This window comes from Aythya fuligula, chromosome 19 (genome assembly GCF_009819795.1).
Source record: "Aythya fuligula isolate bAytFul2 chromosome 19, bAytFul2.pri, whole genome shotgun sequence".
Classification (NCBI taxonomy): Eukaryota; Metazoa; Chordata; class Aves; order Anseriformes; family Anatidae; genus Aythya; species Aythya fuligula.
The window spans coordinates 1,947,205-1,964,482 of NC_045577.1; the positions used below are offsets into that span (position 1 = coordinate 1,947,205).

Consider the following 17,278-nt stretch of genomic DNA (forward strand, 5'->3'; position numbering starts at 1 on the left):
GCGCTTGGACGTGGAAAGCGAAAGGAGAGCCCTGCGCCAAGCTCAATTTGTTAATTTATTTACTGTGTACACAAAACGCAGTTTGTTCAAGCCCTTGACCTTTTCACGTTCAGCAGAGACCTTTTTAAAAAAAATCAGCGTTTCTGTAACTTAACCAGCCCCGGGCAGGCGGGTGCAGCCCGGCCCTTTTTACCGACGCAGCCACAAATCTCGGCCGGGCTCAGCAAAGCCCCGGGACCCGGCCGGGGTGGGCAGCACGGTTTCAGCTCCCCCCACCCGCACACCGCGGCAGCGCCCGGTCCCCAGCGGGGATTTGGGGAGCCCCGCGCCGCTCCCCGCCCCCCCCCCGGCCGCTCCGTGATGGATCCCGAGCCGAGCGACCGGGCCAAGCGGGGTGCGGGGGCTGCCCCCGGTTTTACAGCCCCCGCCGCGGTTTTCTCCCCGTGGCCACCTTCCCCTCCCCTCCCCTCCGCTGTTCGGGGCACGGCGAGGCCGGGGCGGCTCCGGCAGCGGGGCGGGGACCCCCGGAGCCCCGGGCCCTGCCCCGTGCGCGGCGGGAGGGGGCGCAACGGTACCGGGGGAGGGGGAGGGAGAAGGAGGGGAGGGGAGGGGAGGGGGCGGCCCCCACCTACCCCGGCCGCCGCCGCCGCCGCCGCCTCCTCCCGGTGCCGGGCCTGGGCCGCCGCTGCCGCGCCCCACGTGACCGGGCCGAGGGGCGGGCGCCCCGCGAGGCGCTTCCGGGGGCGGGGGGCGCGGGGCCGCTTCCGGCGGCCGAACAATGCGGGCCCGCGGCGCGGCGGCGGGGCCAGGCGGCAGCTGTAGGTGCAGCCGCGGGGGCGGCGCTGGGGGCAGCGCTGGGGCCCGGCCCCGGGCCCGGCGGGCGCGCGGCGCGCGGGGGGCGGCGGCCCCGAGCGGGGGCCCGCAGCGGGGCGCGGCTGCCGCTGCCCCCGCCGCCGTCCCCCCCGGCCCCGGCCCCGGCCCCGCCGCCGCCGCCGCCGCCGCCTCCTCGGCCCCCCCCGCCGCGGCCGGGCCCGTCCGGGAGCGCGGGGGGGCGCGGGGCCGGCCGGGGGGCGCGGCCGGGCCCGGCGCTGGGGCGGCGCGGTGCCGGCCCCGGGCGGCGGCTGACGGCGGCTCTCCTCCTCCTCCCCTCTCTAGGTCCGTAGCCGGAGCCCGCGGCGGGGGCGGCGGCAGCGGGTGCCAGCGGGGGGACGCGGCCAGACGCTCCAGGTACCGGCCCCGGTCACGGTTCTGGTCCCGGGCCCGGCCCCTTCCCTCCCGGGCCGTGCCGTGGGGTCCCCCCGGGATCTGCGCGTGGCCGGGCCCGGCGGCGGCTCCCCGAGCCCGGGGGGACACCGCGGGGAAGGGGCTGGCACAGCCGTGCTCCGGCAGCCGGGTCGGCACTGCCGCTGCCTCGGCCCGGGTAACCCGGGGCAGGCTCACGCGTAGAGCTCGGAGCTTCCTACAGAGTAACGGGAAAAAGTCGTTTGGTAATTGCTGAGATTCACCAAAGTTGTTTGCTGCAGCCTTGTTGTCCTGCAGAGCAGCTGAGGCAGGCAGCGCTGGCCGCAGGGTGACCGAGAGCCCCGTGGCTTTCCCTTCTGTAGGTTTAACAGAATTGTGCCTCAAACGGTGCTGATGCTGCTTCTGAGCTGTCGGTGCCTTGTTTCTGAAAACTCTTGAAATCTGTTTGTAGTTTGTGTGTGGCGTACGCTGGAAGATAGACTTGATGCATTCAAGTAGCAAGGCTCAGAATTATGCCTGATCCCGAAATTGAAACAACTCTGACAACAGCATCACCAAACACTGCTAAAAATGTTCTTGGTCCCCTGTCTTGTTTATTCGTTCATTTACCCTAGGCATGACTGTTTCCTGTTGTGTTCATTGACCTAATATTTCATGTCCCAAGAGAGCAGCATCTGCTTTTATCTATAAACTTCAAAGCTTCTTTTCAAGCTTTATGTGGTGTTCGTAATAGTGGTGAGGTGTAAGTTTTTTGCTTTGTTTTGTTACTTTATCTCACCAAACCTTGCATCATTTAGTCTCCTGTGATTTGTTCACTTCCTGCAATCCCAGTTCTCTGGCAGGATTATTTAACAGTTTCATCAAGAATCAGTGTAGCCTTATGGGTTCTTAAGAGACCTGTTGAAAGACAAAATATTGATACTTGTCTTATGAAAGGTTACTGTTCTTCGTTCCCAAATACTATCAGAGAAGAACAAACTTCCTAGAGGAGTGATCTTTCAAGGAAGAAGACAAGAAACAAGACTTCCTACATCCCCCAGGTATTCAAAGCAGGGAGGCTAGGAGGTGTGATTTATATAATGAGGGGTCATACAGGAGATTTTTTCTTAAATCTTAAAAAACATCAGGCTTACCCCCCTGCCTTCCTCTCCCCCCCCCAAAAAAAAAAAAAATCATTAACAAAACTTCAGGGCCATGTAAAAGTCACTTCAACCCAGTGCTGCAGATACTGAAGTGCCTGTGTAGTCCTTTCTATAAAATTCAGGTTAGCCAAAGTTAGTTACTTCCAGTGAGACAATTTCTCCTATATCAATACTCCTGAAAATCATGAAGTGTCTTAGAGGAACTGCAACTCTTATGAGTAGTGTGTAGTAGATAGACAACTAAGAGGGAATTCTCTGTCTGGCAGGTTCCAGGTTCTATCTCTCCTTGAATTAATGTGTTATGAAAGCTACTTAGTGCAAAAGTAAATCAAGCTAAAGAAGCTAAGGGAACGTTGTTGTATTTGGTAAAGACAAAATCTCAAGAGTTGCAATGTGGAAGCAAAACTTAAAAAGAGTTAAGACTGCTAAAAATACTTCCAGAGTTTCCTTCTAAATTCCATACAAGGAGTGTGGAAAACATCTTAACTCTTTAAGATACTGCCTCAAGAGGATTTCTGTCATCATTTCTACTTCATATTCAGACTGCATCAAATTAAAAACAAAAATGTAACTGCAAGGCAACGTGCAAACCTGATTTTTTTTTTCAGTTTTAAAGTCTAACATGCTTGACTGTTTACCTAGTGCAAAACATGGTGTCTCATTGAGCACGATTTACTTCAGAACCTTCTGACTTGCATTCTAGAAACTTTTTAGTTTTTAGTTTCTCACTTGCTTTTTTTTTTCCTTGCTGCTTTTCTTTAGGTGTGCCAAAATGTCAGAAAGATCAGACATTCTTCACTTCAAGTTTGACAATTATGGAGATTCAATGTTACAGAAAATGAACAAGCTGAGGGAAGAAAACAAATTTTGTGATGTTGTGGTCCATATAGATGATGTTGAAGTTCACGGGCATAAAATTGTATTTGCTGCTGGCTCTCCCTTTTTAAGAGATCAGTTCTTATTAAACGACTCCAGAGATGTAAAAATCTCCATACTGCAAAGTTCGGAAGTGGGGAGGCAGTTGCTTTTATCCTGTTACAGTGGCATTCTGGAGTTTCCCGAAATGGAACTGGTGAACTACTTAACTGCTGCAAGCTTTCTGCAGATGAGCCACATCGTGGAACGCTGCACACAGGCGCTCTGGAAGTTCATCAAACCGAAGCAGCCGTTGGAGAGCAAGGAATGCGAACAGCAAAGCGACTCCTCCGAGCTGAAGGAGCACCCAGAAGATGAAGACTCTCTTCCACAAGATTCACCTTGTATCCAGCCCTCAGAAGACAGTATGGACATGGAGGACAGCGATATTCAGATCATCAAGGTGGAGTCCATTGGGGAGGTAACAGAAGTTAGGAACAAGAAGGATCAGAACCAGTTTATTTCATCTGAACAAACTGCTTTGCATTCCTCAGAGCCTCAACACTTTCTAATCAACTCCACCGTTGAAAACAGAGCAAGTGAAATAGAGCAAAACCACCTCCACAACTATGCCCTTTCGTATGCCGGCAGCGATAACATCATTCTGGCCTCTAAAGATATGTTTGGGCCTAACAACCGAGGTATAGACAAAGGCCTCCAGTGGCACCATCAGTGCCCAAAGTGCACGAGAGTATTTCGGCATCTGGAAAACTATGCTAATCACTTAAAGATGCATAAACTATTCATGTGTCTACTCTGTGGCAAGACATTCACGCAGAAAGGCAATCTCCACCGGCACATGAGGGTGCATGCAGGCATCAAACCGTTCCAATGTAAGATCTGTGGGAAAACCTTCTCTCAGAAATGTTCCTTACAGGACCATCTCAACCTGCACAGTGGGGACAAGCCCCATAAATGTAACTACTGTGACATGGTTTTTGCGCATAAACCCGTTCTGAGGAAACATCTTAAACAGCTACATGGTAAAAATAGCTTTGACAATGCCAATGAAAGAAACGTTCAAGACATAACGGTGGACTTCGATTCATTCACGTGTAGCGCTGCTACAGACAGTAAGGTCTGTCAGCAAGCTGACGCAAGCCAGGTACTGGATGCAGGGAAGCTGCCTCAGGCTGTGCTCGGTTTAAGAAATGATAGCACCTGCGTCAATTAAGCAATTAAAAGCAGCCCTTTGTGGGGATCATGACTGAGAGGAGCAAACAGTTGGCTTGGGCTCTTACCTAAACTAGTGGTTTGCTCTGAAAGGCTACGGATAGATGGATGGATGGAGGGTTGGATTGCAGAAACTGGCAGGTCTTCAGCCATCGTTCTTAGTCTTACTTGATACCTTCTGTGAATAACAATCTTCCTTCAGGTTTCTGTCTGTGTCTCTACTGTGGATTAAGGGGTTAATTGTTTCATTTCTCTCTGATCAGGAGACTCAAGACTAACACCTTGTGAGAGACTGTTGCTGTGGGCTGCAAGTGAGCCATCTGCTGTACAGTCAGAGGCTTCTCTGTGTCTGGGCAGATGGAGGAAAGAGCAAAGAGGACAAGTCTGTGAGATAACCCAGTTATTATTTTTTAAAGCACTGGATCACTGAGAAAGCACTCCACATAGTGCTAATTTGTTTTAAACTTACCTCTTAAAATTATCTTTTCCCAATCTTACCCCTAGACCCCTACAGTTGAAATGAAGTATTTTTACGTCACTTTTTTTGCCCTTCCTACACTATTTCAAGAAACTACTACTGCCAATCAACACTATCTTAAAAGCTCTCAGGGTTTTTAATGTTGGCATGCGTTTTGAAAAGGTAAAACCCTGAAGGATTTGGCAGGGTTAGCTGATGGTTGCATAGGACTGTTTGAAATAAGTTGCAGCTCTGAAATCTGCGAGCGTGGCACCTGGGGTGCCGGTGTGACCGATTTCACAGGCCGTCATACCGAGGGTCGCTAAAGGGCACTTACGTTGTATGTACTGAGACAAGCTAAGCACTTCAGAACTAGAAGTTATTATCTATCTTCCATAAATTTTGCTTCAAATAACCACAACAGTTGCTACTTTCCTAATAGGTTTTAGAGCAAAGTTGGAATGGAGAAATACTGCTTTTTGACACTGTGAAAATACTCTGTTTTTTAAAAGCTGCAATGTATAGTAACTCCATGCTTTTCCTTTTTTTTCCTTAGTTCTTGTATATCTCTCCTTGATAACTAGTAAGGGCCACATGTCAGTTAAAAAAAAAAAAAAAGAAAAAAAAAAGTACCTGCCACAGGAATATTAACATGAAGTTTTTTTGATTTCTTGGATACTCAAAGAACACTTTTTTTTTTTTTAAGTGACCTACATAGTTCATGACCATTAGTGTTTTACAGAGCCTACGATGAGGTATAGGTAGCACAATTTCCATAGTTTAGTGTATCAGCTATTGACTGTACTCAGCAATACCTCTTGTATACCGCCTTAAACATCAAATGTAGCGGGAATGGCATATTAATTGGGATTCTAGGATGATACTGTATTACTTCTCAAAAGTGCCGTGGAATTATCCACATCCCAATTGGGCTGAAAGAAACTAATTTCTCATCTGAAGGACACCATTCCCAGTAGAAGAGCACTCATTCTGTTGAAGTGTAGCATAGACTAATAATCAAGTGGCAGATCCTTGGTGGAGAACTGCTGTGTGTATGTGGAATAAGTATTTCTTCCAATGCAGCTCTTTTCCTCAAGGTTTGCCATGAGGCTGAGATAATGCTTCCTACCTAAAAGTAGTACTGTCTGTGTGTCTGAATGAGGGGTAGGGGTGGGGGGAGGCTGCTACTGTATGGTTAAAAATGCTAAACAGGTATGACCAAAGGTGTGTTAGAGCAAAAAATGTTTTGTACGTACTTATCAAAAGTTGGTCTTGATCTTCAGATACGTGTATGTAGAAACCAGGATTTCTTTATGCAGACATTTCACTGATGGACAGTAGAAAGTGTTTATCTTGCAGAACGTGTTCAGAAATCCACATACCTTCGAGTAGCAAAGCAAGGTGATTCTGTGAATCAGTTTTTGCAATTGAGTTTTTAAACTACTGTACTTGACTGTTACATTAACTATTATTACATGGACAGCTATGAAGTAAGCAATGGAAATGGAGTCAGGGCATTACGTCTTTCAAGTTGTAGCAAATATATTTAGGCCTAAAAAATAACTATTTGGGACTTTTAAGAAGTATTGTTCAGGTTCCAGGGGCAAAAAATGGGTAGGCATGGGAAGCAAAGCTGTTTTCCTCTTCTGTAACCTGCTTCCAGAATCATTTTGAGCTAAAACAGGCCGTGACAGTCCCTTGTATTCTGACTTCAGGCAGAATCCTCTGTGTTGTAACATTTTTATAACGTTACCTGCTACATGGAAATAAGTTACAGCTCTAATGTCAAAAAGAAGATAGAAATGGAGAAGAGAACTTGCCGGTCAACATACTGTAAGGGTTTAGTGACAAATCTAACAATACATGGATACAGATATGATAAAGAAAATGGTCTTCTGCCAGAGAAAGGAATAGAACTGCAAATGCTAGAAGAAAAGTGGCAGCAAAATGGACAGTATTGAGAACTTTGTCTGGGAAGTTTCTTCATGGAATTACCAAGCTGTAATGCTACTGCAAGGAGGATGGATATAGCTTGTTGAAGTAGCCATGGGTGACCTGAAGCTGACTTGAAGAGACAAAGGGTTATCCTAAGAAACAAAAAAAATGATTTGATCAGGACATCCAGGTTTTCCATCCACCCTGTGCATTGGTGATACCAACTTCTGAGAAGGCCGAGACTGCTGGCTGTTCATTTGAAAGGCTGCTTGTGTCATTTGGTGAAACCACAGCAGAAATAAATGGGAAAAAGCGAAAATGCAGAAGACTGCTTCTTCAATGAAAGCAAGATCTGTTGGATGAAAAGTGTCTTCTTACAAATGTCTGTGCTTTTGGCCTGGCAGAAGGGTGCAGACCAAAAGATTTATGCAGGAGACAGCAATGTAGCTCCAGAAGCACTAGAGATTAAGAAGGCAACGTGCTGATGGCACAATGTGAAGTGTGCCAGTGGTAAGAGTTCATGTAAGATTTGCCCCCATATGGAACAGATGAGTGAAGAGTACAGAAGAGGTATTAGAAAAGCAAAATCTGGCTATTGCCTCTTCGCTGAATTAGATTAAAATGGAATGAAAATGATTATAAATGGAATATACAGAGGCAGTGTGATTATAGAATGAGATGAACTTAATTGTCCACGTATGTAAAATGTTGTCTTCATTGCAATGTTCCAGTTAGTGAAAGACTAGATCCAGTGGTTGTTGCTGCTGATGCTGCGTATTCAGACAAGGACTCTGGCAGTTATAATCTGTGTGTTAATGTGTAGAATACTATTTGCTGGTAAGTGGATAGTCTCACAACTTAATGTGCTGTACAACTTCCTGCATATCCTAAAAATAACTGGTCTATTACAAAAGTATTTTAATAACTCCTTGAATATAATAGGATTTTTTATGTTGGCATTTTATTTATTTGATATAGAGGAGAATTCTTAGAACTCTTAGATTTACCAGAGGCTGAAGCTCACCACCCTGCTGAGGGGTGGTAGCTCGTGCAGCCCACGGCCCCACTGAACGTGGGGCTGCTGCACGGCCTCCTGTAGAGATCAGGGATGAGTCTTTCTGTCATTTTTCGTTCCGAGGACGTGTGTTGCAAGTTACTAACTGATGTAACCGAAGCGTCAGTCTCTCTTCCCCAGCTTTGTGGCAAAAACTTGGAAAGCTGCCGCTGAACTCCTGAAGTAACTTACAAATGGTGCGGGGCCGGTTTTGGTTCTGGACTCGCTGGGAGGAGCGAAGGCGAGGAGGGAGAATCAAAACTCGATGCCGACCGAGCCGTGAACGGATCTAAGGTTAAACCTCGCTTTCGGAGAGAGAGGAGAAAGAAGGAGGAAAACAGCCGGCGCTCGGCGAGGAGCGGAGGAGGCCGAGCGACGCCGTGCTGTGGGACTGCCCCCGGCGGACCGAGCATCAGCTACCTCTTCAGGGACCGGGCAGGAGGCTCGTCCCTCGTCCCCAGCGGCGTTACCAAAGCAGGCGGGGCCGGGGCCGCGGGAGGGGGCCGCTGCCTCGCTACCTCTACCGGGCGCTGCGCCCCGCGGCCGCCGCCGTAGCAGTGCCAAGTCCCGCAATAAACGTGCTGCTAACTCTGCCTCCGCCGCCTCTCGTTTGTCCGCCGGGGCGGGGCGGGACGGGACGGGGCGGGGGCGCTTCCGGAGCCGGTGCCGGTACCGGAAAGGGCGGGCGGGGAGGGGAGGGGCCGGGGGAGGCGGCTCCAGCGGGCGGCGGGCGCGGGGGCACCGGCGGCGAGGAGCGGGGAGGCTCCGAGGGGCTGCGAGAGCTCCGTGAGGCTCCGTAGAGCTCCGTGGGGCTGCGAGGGCTCGGCTCGGCCCGGCCCAACCCGGTCCCGGCGGAGAGAGGCGGCCCCGGTGGCGGCGACCCCCCCCCCCCCCGGGAGCTCCGCCATGGCTGCGGACTCGGAGGTGCTGCACTTCCAGTTCGAGCAGCAGGGCGACGCGGTGCTGCAGAAGATGAACCTGCTGCGGCAGCAGAACCTCTTCTGCGACGTCTCCATCTACATCAACGACACCGAGTTCCCGGGCCACAAGGTGATCTTCGCCGCCTGCTCCACCTTCATGCGGGACCAGTTCCTCCTCAACCAGTCGCGGCAGGTGCGCATCACCATCCTGCAGAGCGCCGAGGTGGGCAGGAAGCTGCTGCTCTCCTGCTACACCGGCGCGCTGGAGGTCAAGAAGAAGGAGCTGCTCAAGTACCTGACCGCCGCCAGCTACCTCCAGATGGTTCACATCGTGGAGAAGTGCACCGAGGCGCTGTCGAAGTACCTGGAAATCGACGCGTCCATGGAGAACGGCGGCCAGGCTGCGGAGAGGTGCCACTCTTCGGACACGGAGCTGAGGAGCAGGGAGGACGCGGTGGATAAAGATTGTGAAATAATCGAGATTGCGGAAGATAGCCCGGCTAATTTAGAGTTCTCCATTAAAGAGGAAAACGGGGATGTCTCGCAGCCTACAGCAGAGAGCGTGGACTCGGAAAGGAAGGAAACGAAAACCCCGGAAATATCAACGGTTGAAATAGGATATAAGGATGACGAAATTTGTATCTTCAGGATGGACTCTGTGAGTGTCCCTAGCGTAGAAAACGATCACTTTCCTCAGCCTTGCACCTCCTCTAAAACAAATTTATACTTTCCAGAAACCCAGCACTCCTTGATAAATTCTACGGTTGAAAGCAGAAATACTGAAACGTCAGGAAATCACTTCCAGGCTTTTGTCAATGACAACCCAGAAGGGACTTCGAGTCAGATGAATGGGTTTCAAAGTCTGAATGATTCCGGTAATTCATGGCGGCACCAGTGTCCAAAGTGTCCGAGGGGATTTCTGCATCTTGAGAACTATCTGAGGCATCTAAAAATGCACAAGCTCTTCCTGTGTTTGCAGTGTGGTAAAACGTTTACTCAAAAAAAGAATCTCAACAGACACATCCGGGGGCACATGGGTATCCGCCCCTTCCAGTGCATGGTGTGCTTGAAGACGTTTACTGCCAAAAGTACTCTGCAGGACCACTTGAATATACACAGCGGTGACAGGCCCTACAAGTGCCATTGTTGTGACATGGACTTTAAACACAAGTCTGCTCTTAAAAAACACTTAACATCTGTTCACGGGAGGAGCAGCAGCGAAAAAACAAACCTGAGCGCTATTACAAAAATTAAAATTGACTATGATGAATAGATGGACGGCTGTGGAGCTGCGTTACACCAAACGCTCCCACCTAGTGAAACTCTAGATGTTTTAACAGATTCCCACGTAATGGAGAGGACGGATATGTGACTGGTGAGCAGAGACACCTGAGAACAGCGATCTTGCTTGTATTGAGGCTACTATTGCTGTAGGCGTTCAAAATGCGTTTACTGGTTGAAAGTAAACCATAAAATAGGGGAAAATGTTCCATGCTTCTCTTCTAGTGTCCCTGAAATATCTAATTTTCATGCAGCTAATTATGTTCTACGCTCCCGTTTTTCAAGGGTGGGCGCTGCCGACTTCAAACTCTTACTGACACTGCAATAAGCTGAAGCCTGAGCCACGACGCTCCTGATCTATAATTGCTAAGGGAAGGAGATTCTTGTACTTATTCAGCGAGTCATTCGCTCCCACCCTGCTCATGTGTCACTTATGGTGAAATCATCTCCTTAACTTGACCAAATTTTGCTGGATCTTTCACCAAAAGAAAGGCACAGTCTCATACTCAAATCTGTGATATTTAAAAAACAACACCCAACAAACAAAATCAAGGAAGCTTTCAAGTTGCCTTTTGCAAATAGGGGAAAAAAAAAAAAAGTATTGCCTTGCAGTTCATTTATTTTTTTTAAACTGGATAGTCTCATAAGACTGACATGCATTCAGTTTTATGAATGAGTTCTGAATGGTTCTAAACTTTTGGTTGATCTTTTTTTTTTTTTTTTTTTTTTTTTGTCATACCAGTGTTTAGTGCCTGTATTTGACTTACTAAGTTAGTCCTATCTGCTGAGTTATAACATTTGTCTTTTTTTCTTTTACAGATCTTAGATACATATACCAATGTGAAAACTTAAACTGTATGCTGTTATGTAACAACATTTGCTATGTTCATTTTGAAAAACAATTCTTTTATATCTTGAAAGGAACAACATAGACATAGAAGTCTTATATACTCTGGTTCTGTGATACAGTAAAACAGTAACTGCGTGTGTTTGGATAGCTGTGTTTGTACTTTGTCAAAGGTCATTTCAGTTTCATCATAAGTAGTGAAGGCCCTGTAATGCAGAATCTTTATCCGGTACCTGTCTTTGACTGGTATATGTTTCTTTCACTTAACGTGATATGAATAAAGAGTCAATTCAGTTGCAATTCAATTACAAGATAATGGTACTCACATTAGACTCTCTCCAATTAGCAAAAAGCAGTCGTTATTAATCTTGTCTGTATCACGAGGGTTTGCTTTCCTTCAAATGTCAGAAGTGCTGCTGTGAAGTTCTTGATGAGTCCAGAAGTGTGACGCTTGTGCTCCATAGCTTGGCTCTTTTGAAAATAAAAGACAATTTTTAATGTCAATTAACAAGTTTAACTTAATTTACTTAACTGTGACTGTACCAGTTGTTGTTTGGGTTTTAGTTATCAGTAATGTGAGGGGTTGGGTGCAGTTTCCTGGTACTACCTGTAATGGGAACAATCAGCCACGCCAGCGTTAGCATTGCCATTGTGTATTAGAAACTTTAATTGAGGAGTTTTTAAGAACTTGCTTCACAAGATGTTTTTCAATCTCTTAATTTGATATTATTCAGTACTTAAAGTACATATTAGTTGGATTGTAATATTTGCAAGTCCCAGTTCATAGTAGGCCTTTTGTGTGTGTATGCCTTCCTCCAATATCATGGAGTAAAAATGGGCAAGTACTGTGTTCTGAAGCTGAGTGAGCCACCAGTGTGGTATTCCTTCAAAAATTCACAAAAAGTTTTAACTTGTGTAAGTTTTCTTGTGAGTGATTTGATTGTATTGATCCATTGGAAATTCAAGTCATACACGTGTGCAAAGTCTGCCTACCTGGGTGTGTACGAGTAGAGACAAAAAAGATGCACCCAAGGCAAGTAGCTGTGCAACTGGATTAAAGTCACCTGTTTTATCCAGTACTTTGAGCATGAGGCCTTGCCTTCAAAATCTCTGTTCTTACTTAATGTTAAAAGGTGATTGTTTGTTTTATTTTGGTGATTTTTATCTGCAGTAATTGTCACGCTGAGGTTTGGGAGCCATCTTGTTTATGGTGCAACTGCCTCACGTTTGGGAGAAAAAAAGCATTTCTGAGCAATGTCTTCTGTTTGCATTCATTAGTCTGTCACTGTCAGCCTTTTTGACCTTGTGATTAATATTGAGTTTGCTTGTTTTTCACAGAAAAGTATTAATTTTTGGTTCTTAATTGCTTCAAAATTACGAGCCTGACCTTGAAAAGCATGCTAATACCCTGATCTCACCCTTCCTGTATTTACAGGTATTAACTGGGGTATATGTACAGGTTTGTATGTAACTTTTCCTTTGTGTCCACATCCTTATTTTAAATAAACATCATACTTGAAAGAGGTCATAAAACAAGGAAAAAGCTTATTTCTCCCCCACACCTCAACCTTTTACACCAGGCTGCCATTACCGTTCAATAAATGTGCAGTTATGGCACAGATTTGTTTCAAATGTGGTTAAATTTGTTCTGTGTGTACTCATTTTTGACAGACGTATGGCTATCATTGGCAATCAGACCAATGAAATAGAAGGAATGATGAGGTGTTTTTAGAGGCGTGTGAAGGGGATTTCCCTGCCTCAAAGGGAAGAGAGGGAGACTTTTGAAGCGCACCTTTGTTGGGAGCCACCGTGAGGCGCCTGCAGCGCCGTGAGGGAAACATTTTGTGCCCGCGTTCACCTGGGGGACGCCTCCCGCCCGTCACAGGCGGCGCCGCCATTTCGCGACGCGCCGCGGGGAGGCGCTGCCGGCGGCCGCTCTGTGGTGCCGCCGCTCCCCCCCTCCCTCCCTCCCCGAAGTCACGCGGGGGCCCGCGGCGCTCTCGCGAGAGGGGCGGGGCGGGGGCGGGGCGCTCCCGGCTGTCAGCGCGATGAGGCGGCGCCGCCGGGGCCCCCGCCGCTGCCTCCGCCGGGCCGCGCCGCGCTGCCCGCCCCATGGCGTCTGAGAGGCCGGCCCGGCCCCCAGCTCCCGGCCCCGCCGCCCGCGCCTCGCAGGTAGGAGCGGGGCCGCTTCGGCCGAGCTGCGAGCCGGGGCGGCGGCGGTGGTGGCGACGGGGGGGGACGCGGTGACCCGGTAGGGCCCCGCCCGCACTGCCCCCACCCCCCCCCCTCCCCGGTTCCCGTCGCTGCGGAATCCGGGCCCTAACGGCCGCCCCCCCCCTCCCCCCCCTCCCGGTCTCCCCGTTCCCATCCGTGAGGCGGTGGCGGCCATTTGGGGGCGGCGGCGGAGCGGGGCCGGGCCCGGGGCAGGTGCTGGGGCCGGGCCCGCGGGCGGCGGCCTGAGGGAGCGGGGGGAGGCGGAGCCCGCCCGCAACGGCCCCGCCACGGCCCCGGCACGGCCCGCGGAGCCCTGAGGTGCTGAGGCGGGGGGGGGGGGGGGGAGCGGGAGCCGCCCCCGCGGCGCCTTGCTGAGGGTGAGGCTGGAGGAGCCGCGGTGGGAGGCAGGGCCCGGCCCCGCGTCGCCATTCGGGGGCCTTTTAAAAATAATAATAATAATAAATAAATAAATAAGGGAATAACCGCGGGCAGGAGCGGCGGGGATGGCCCTTGGGGGGGGGGGGCCGGGGGTTGCTTGCCGTGAGGAAACGGCGCGGCCCCGCTGACAGGGCCCCGCTGTAGGATCGGCCGCTGAGGGGTTTTGTGGGGCTGTGCTCGGTCCCCTGCACAGCCGCGTCCCAGCGCTGCAGGGCACGGTCAGAACAAGCCTCAGCTTCACCGGGGTGCGAGCTTGCGATCGTGGCAGGATTTTAATTTTCAATCAGAACGTACCACTTACATCTCCTGAATCAGGATGCTGTCATTTGCCCTTTGCTCTGTGTTAAACATCTGTGGAATTTCTAGAAATTGAAGCTTGTCTTGCTGGCACAGGTATTATTCCGTCCAGCACCAAATTCTCAATTTCTGTAATTAATCACTTTCCCAAGGGCTGTGCGCGTTTTTAATGAAATTTTTCTTATATCTGCAGTGTGGGCAAAGCTTTCCCCAAGAAAAGGTTTCTTGTTAAATCGTGTTGCTGTCTTGTTTGAGGTCACGGCCATTTCTCTCACAAATATTAAATTCTAACAATTTTACCGACAGTTCTTGGGATATCCTGAACTTAAGTCATGGTTTTGGATATTCATCTTCTTTTATTTAAGGCTTTTGCTGATTTACAATATTTACAGTGTCCAGAGGGTAATAGCTAGGAGTGTTTATTTTGCCAGGTGTGTGATACGAAAGCTTCCCAAAAAAAAAACAACAAACAAACGTAATTCTCTTAGTGGGATGAAGAGAAGTGGGCTCTCTTTACTGGCTGGACCTGAAGAAAAGAATAAAATTTGTATACACGGGAATATTAAGCTATTCTGTGCAAATTTTAAAAGGCTTTCTGCCCCTTATGGAACCCTCTGTTTTCTTGCTAATGTCTCAGAGTGGCATTAGTATTTCATTAAAATTGTAATTGAAAAACGTTAGAGCATGGAACCTCTCTTTTGTAAACTTATAGTTGAAGCATTGCAGTGGAGGCGGTGTTTGAAAAAACAAACACCCCAAGGATTTGAAAGACCTGAGGAACTAAGCCACACGTGAGAGTCCTCATTCTCTGAAATTACGCATGAAGAATAAGGAATCCTTCAGAGTATCTCTTACCAAAGTACTTGCGTCAATGTGGGTCTGTTTAGAAATAGATTCCCTTAGTCTGCGTCCAGTGCAAGTTCAACCAATTTTAGTGGCAAAGAAAATTTTTCGTTTATTTGCCCTTCAGTTAGTTTTGAAAAGTCGATACTGTCACAGGAGCTGAATTCGTATCAAGCTTGTGGCAAGGGCAAGCTCTCCTCTCAGTGACACCTACAGAGCACAAAAAACCCACGGTAGCATTACATAAGTACCTAGGAAACTTCAAATCCAGCGGCAGGACTTCTGCTGGCAGCACTTGAACAGGAACGAGCAGGTGTCGGCTGCTGGGGATGCACTGACTCCGGTGCTGAGCAGGGCGGGGAGATTTCCATCAGAACCGAATGAACTTTGGCCACCGCTGAGTACGAGCAAACCGACGTTTCTGTTGGTGAATTGTGCTGCTGTTTGTTGTGAATTATTCCTCAGCCACGTGTTCAGGGAGGGAGAGGCGATGTTTTAGTTTCTGAAGCTGGCTAGCGAAGTATCTGGTGGGCGTTTTAGCTACGCGTAGTCCAGGTGAAGTTATAGATTCAGAGATGTCACCAGGTTTTCTCTTGATGATAACTTTTCTGGAGTTGAAGCTAGGCTGTAGTGTTCCCAGTACCATTAATGTTCAGTGGAAAAAAGGATCGAAATGCCGTCTCCAATGGTCGATTTACCTGTGACAGATGCTATGGAAGGTAGAAATAAGCAAGTCTGCTCTGCAAAGAGGATTTGTTTTAATTTCAAGTCCACCGCTGAATGGTGCAAAGCTATTGCGAGGGTAGCCCCTTTCTAAGCCTTTAATGAAGCTAGTTTTGTAGATCTGTAGATGATGGCTGCTGAAGAGAAACGAATGAAAGATTCTAGCCTTTGCAGAGAATAACGTAATACCAATAACTTGATTAGGCAGACACTCTAATTTTTTGACCCAGGCAGGATGCTCTCAGAACTGCCTAACTTGGGAAGGAAGGCTTGAAGAAGTTACCTCCTTGCAGTGAGAACAATCTGAATAAGTGGGACGTTAAAATGGGGATTTAAAAAAAAAAAAAAAAAAAAAAAAGAAAGAAGATACCATGATCTCTGCAGTCAAATTTAAGAGCAAGTCAATATCAAAGACTATTTAATTTAGAGATTAAAAATCAATTTATGTCTAAGACTGTGGATTAAATCCACAGTGGGCTGTACTGTCTTTGTTTATGACAGCTCCATATAATGAGCCGCTGTAAGTTTTTTAAGATTTTTCCTTCATCTGCAGAGAAGACTCTCCTCCATCCAGCCCCGTCCCGTTCTCATACAAAGTCGGCTTTTGACACTGTCCCTTGTGGGTGTCCCACAGGGGACATGAGTGGCAGGCCAGGGCAGACCTCACGTGGCTCTCCCAGGCTGCTGCTCTTTTTTCTTCCTAGGCGTTTGCCTGGGCTGTGGGGAACTGAGTTCAAGCGTTTGACCTTCCCCTTGACCAGGGCTGGTACTTGCACACCCTGTGCTTTGGACAAAATAAAGCAGTTGCAGAACGAGACGCATGCTCACCGTGCCACCCAGGCGTTGGGGCACCTAGCTGGGGAGGAGGCACTGACTCTTTTCTTCCTTGCTCAAAGAACTACAGCTCGATCTGGTGCAATGGCTGGCTGGTCAAAATGCTCAAATAATCTTTAAAATGAAGGAAAATCCAAGTCATCTGCTTGGGCAGCTGCAGACGAGGCTGCAGTTATCTTTGAGTCCTTTGGCGTGAAGAACAGCTTCAGATGGAGGGGCTGAAATTGCTGTCTTGAGGCATGTGTTTGGCTGCTTTTTTGGAAGGTGGAAATGTGGGTTAAAAGCACTTACAAGGAATTGGGTTTGTATCTCTGTGTGGGTGAGAAACCTAGTCAGTGAATTAAAGCGTAAGGCACCAGCACGGCTACCTGAAGCGTGTCCCTTTCTCTTCCTGTGTAATGGCGTTGGCCTCCTCAGATCGATAACTTCTGCCGTGGAGAAGTGAATGGCTCCTGGTGTGAGGGCTCCCAGCCCTGGATGTGGATTGACTCCTAGATAAAGGGCTGGCATCACAGTTTCTAATTATCAAGTCCTGAGCACGCTGCTCAGCACAGTGCCTCGCTGTCCTCGCGGTTTGAGTCCTGTTCTGAGCACCAGGCGTTTGCTGCTCTTCTCCACAGATCCGCCCTGCCTTCACAAAGCTAGAGGTTGCCAGTACTTCTGTGACAGGACAAATGTTGGAATTCCCATGGAGTTGTCCCAGCCCTGCCTTCCAAACAGTCCTGTGCCATACTGGGCAAAGCGGGGTGGTAGGGCTGGGATCTGCCTGGCAGGCCAGGCAAGTAAGCGCAGGCAGGGAGCTGCTGCGCATGGTGCCATCGCCTGCGCTGAGATGTGTGCGGACTTGGATTGGTCTCTGGATACCAACTTTGTGATGTGAATGCATTTCAGATGTGAAGCATCCCTGTTGTGTTTACGTGAAAGCTGCCCGGGGTGCCAAGGCTCCTTTGGGAAGGGAAGCTG

General features: G+C 48.9%; 4 protein-coding genes across 7 annotated transcripts in view; 3 read left to right on the plus strand and 1 right to left on the minus strand.

The window, feature by feature from the left end:
- The window catches only part of RABGAP1 (RAB GTPase activating protein 1), a 66,695-nt gene extending 66,032 nt beyond the window's left edge, over positions 1-663 (minus strand). Inside the window, exon 1 of the mRNA XM_032200031.1 lies at positions 633-663. The gene's annotated coding sequence lies outside the window, so the exon portion shown is untranslated. The remainder of the gene's footprint in view (positions 1-632) is intronic.
- Positions 664-777: 114 nt separating this feature from the next.
- On the plus strand, positions 778-8,511 carry ZBTB26 (zinc finger and BTB domain containing 26). Of its 3 annotated transcripts, XM_032200306.1 has the most exons (3): positions 778-818; positions 1,156-1,227; positions 3,147-8,511. In XM_032200306.1, the coding sequence occupies exon 3, from the start codon at positions 3,157-3,159 to the stop codon at positions 4,471-4,473; it is 1,317 nt and encodes a 438-aa protein (XP_032056197.1). In that variant the 5' UTR covers positions 778-818; positions 1,156-1,227; positions 3,147-3,156; the 3' UTR covers positions 4,474-8,511. The 3 variants fall into 3 exon arrangements, with proteins under 3 accessions (XP_032056197.1, XP_032056196.1, XP_032056195.1); XM_032200305.1 differs by lacking the exon at positions 1,156-1,227 and having other exon boundaries at positions 786-818; XM_032200304.1 differs by lacking the exons at positions 778-818; positions 1,156-1,227 and adding an exon at positions 1,551-2,282.
- A 313-nt stretch (positions 8,512-8,824) lies between these two features.
- ZBTB6 (zinc finger and BTB domain containing 6) lies at positions 8,825-10,698 on the plus strand. Its single transcript, XM_032200247.1, has one exon. The coding sequence runs from the start codon at positions 8,825-8,827 to the stop codon at positions 10,109-10,111; it is 1,287 nt and encodes a 428-aa protein (XP_032056138.1). The 3' UTR covers positions 10,112-10,698.
- A 2,350-nt stretch (positions 10,699-13,048) lies between these two features.
- RC3H2 (ring finger and CCCH-type domains 2) overlaps positions 13,049-17,278 on the plus strand; it is a 29,652-nt gene continuing 25,422 nt past the window's right edge. For both annotated transcript variants that reach the window (XM_032200045.1, XM_032200046.1), the window contains exon 1: positions 13,049-13,138. The gene's annotated coding sequence lies outside the window, so the exon portion shown is untranslated. The remainder of the gene's footprint in view (positions 13,139-17,278) is intronic.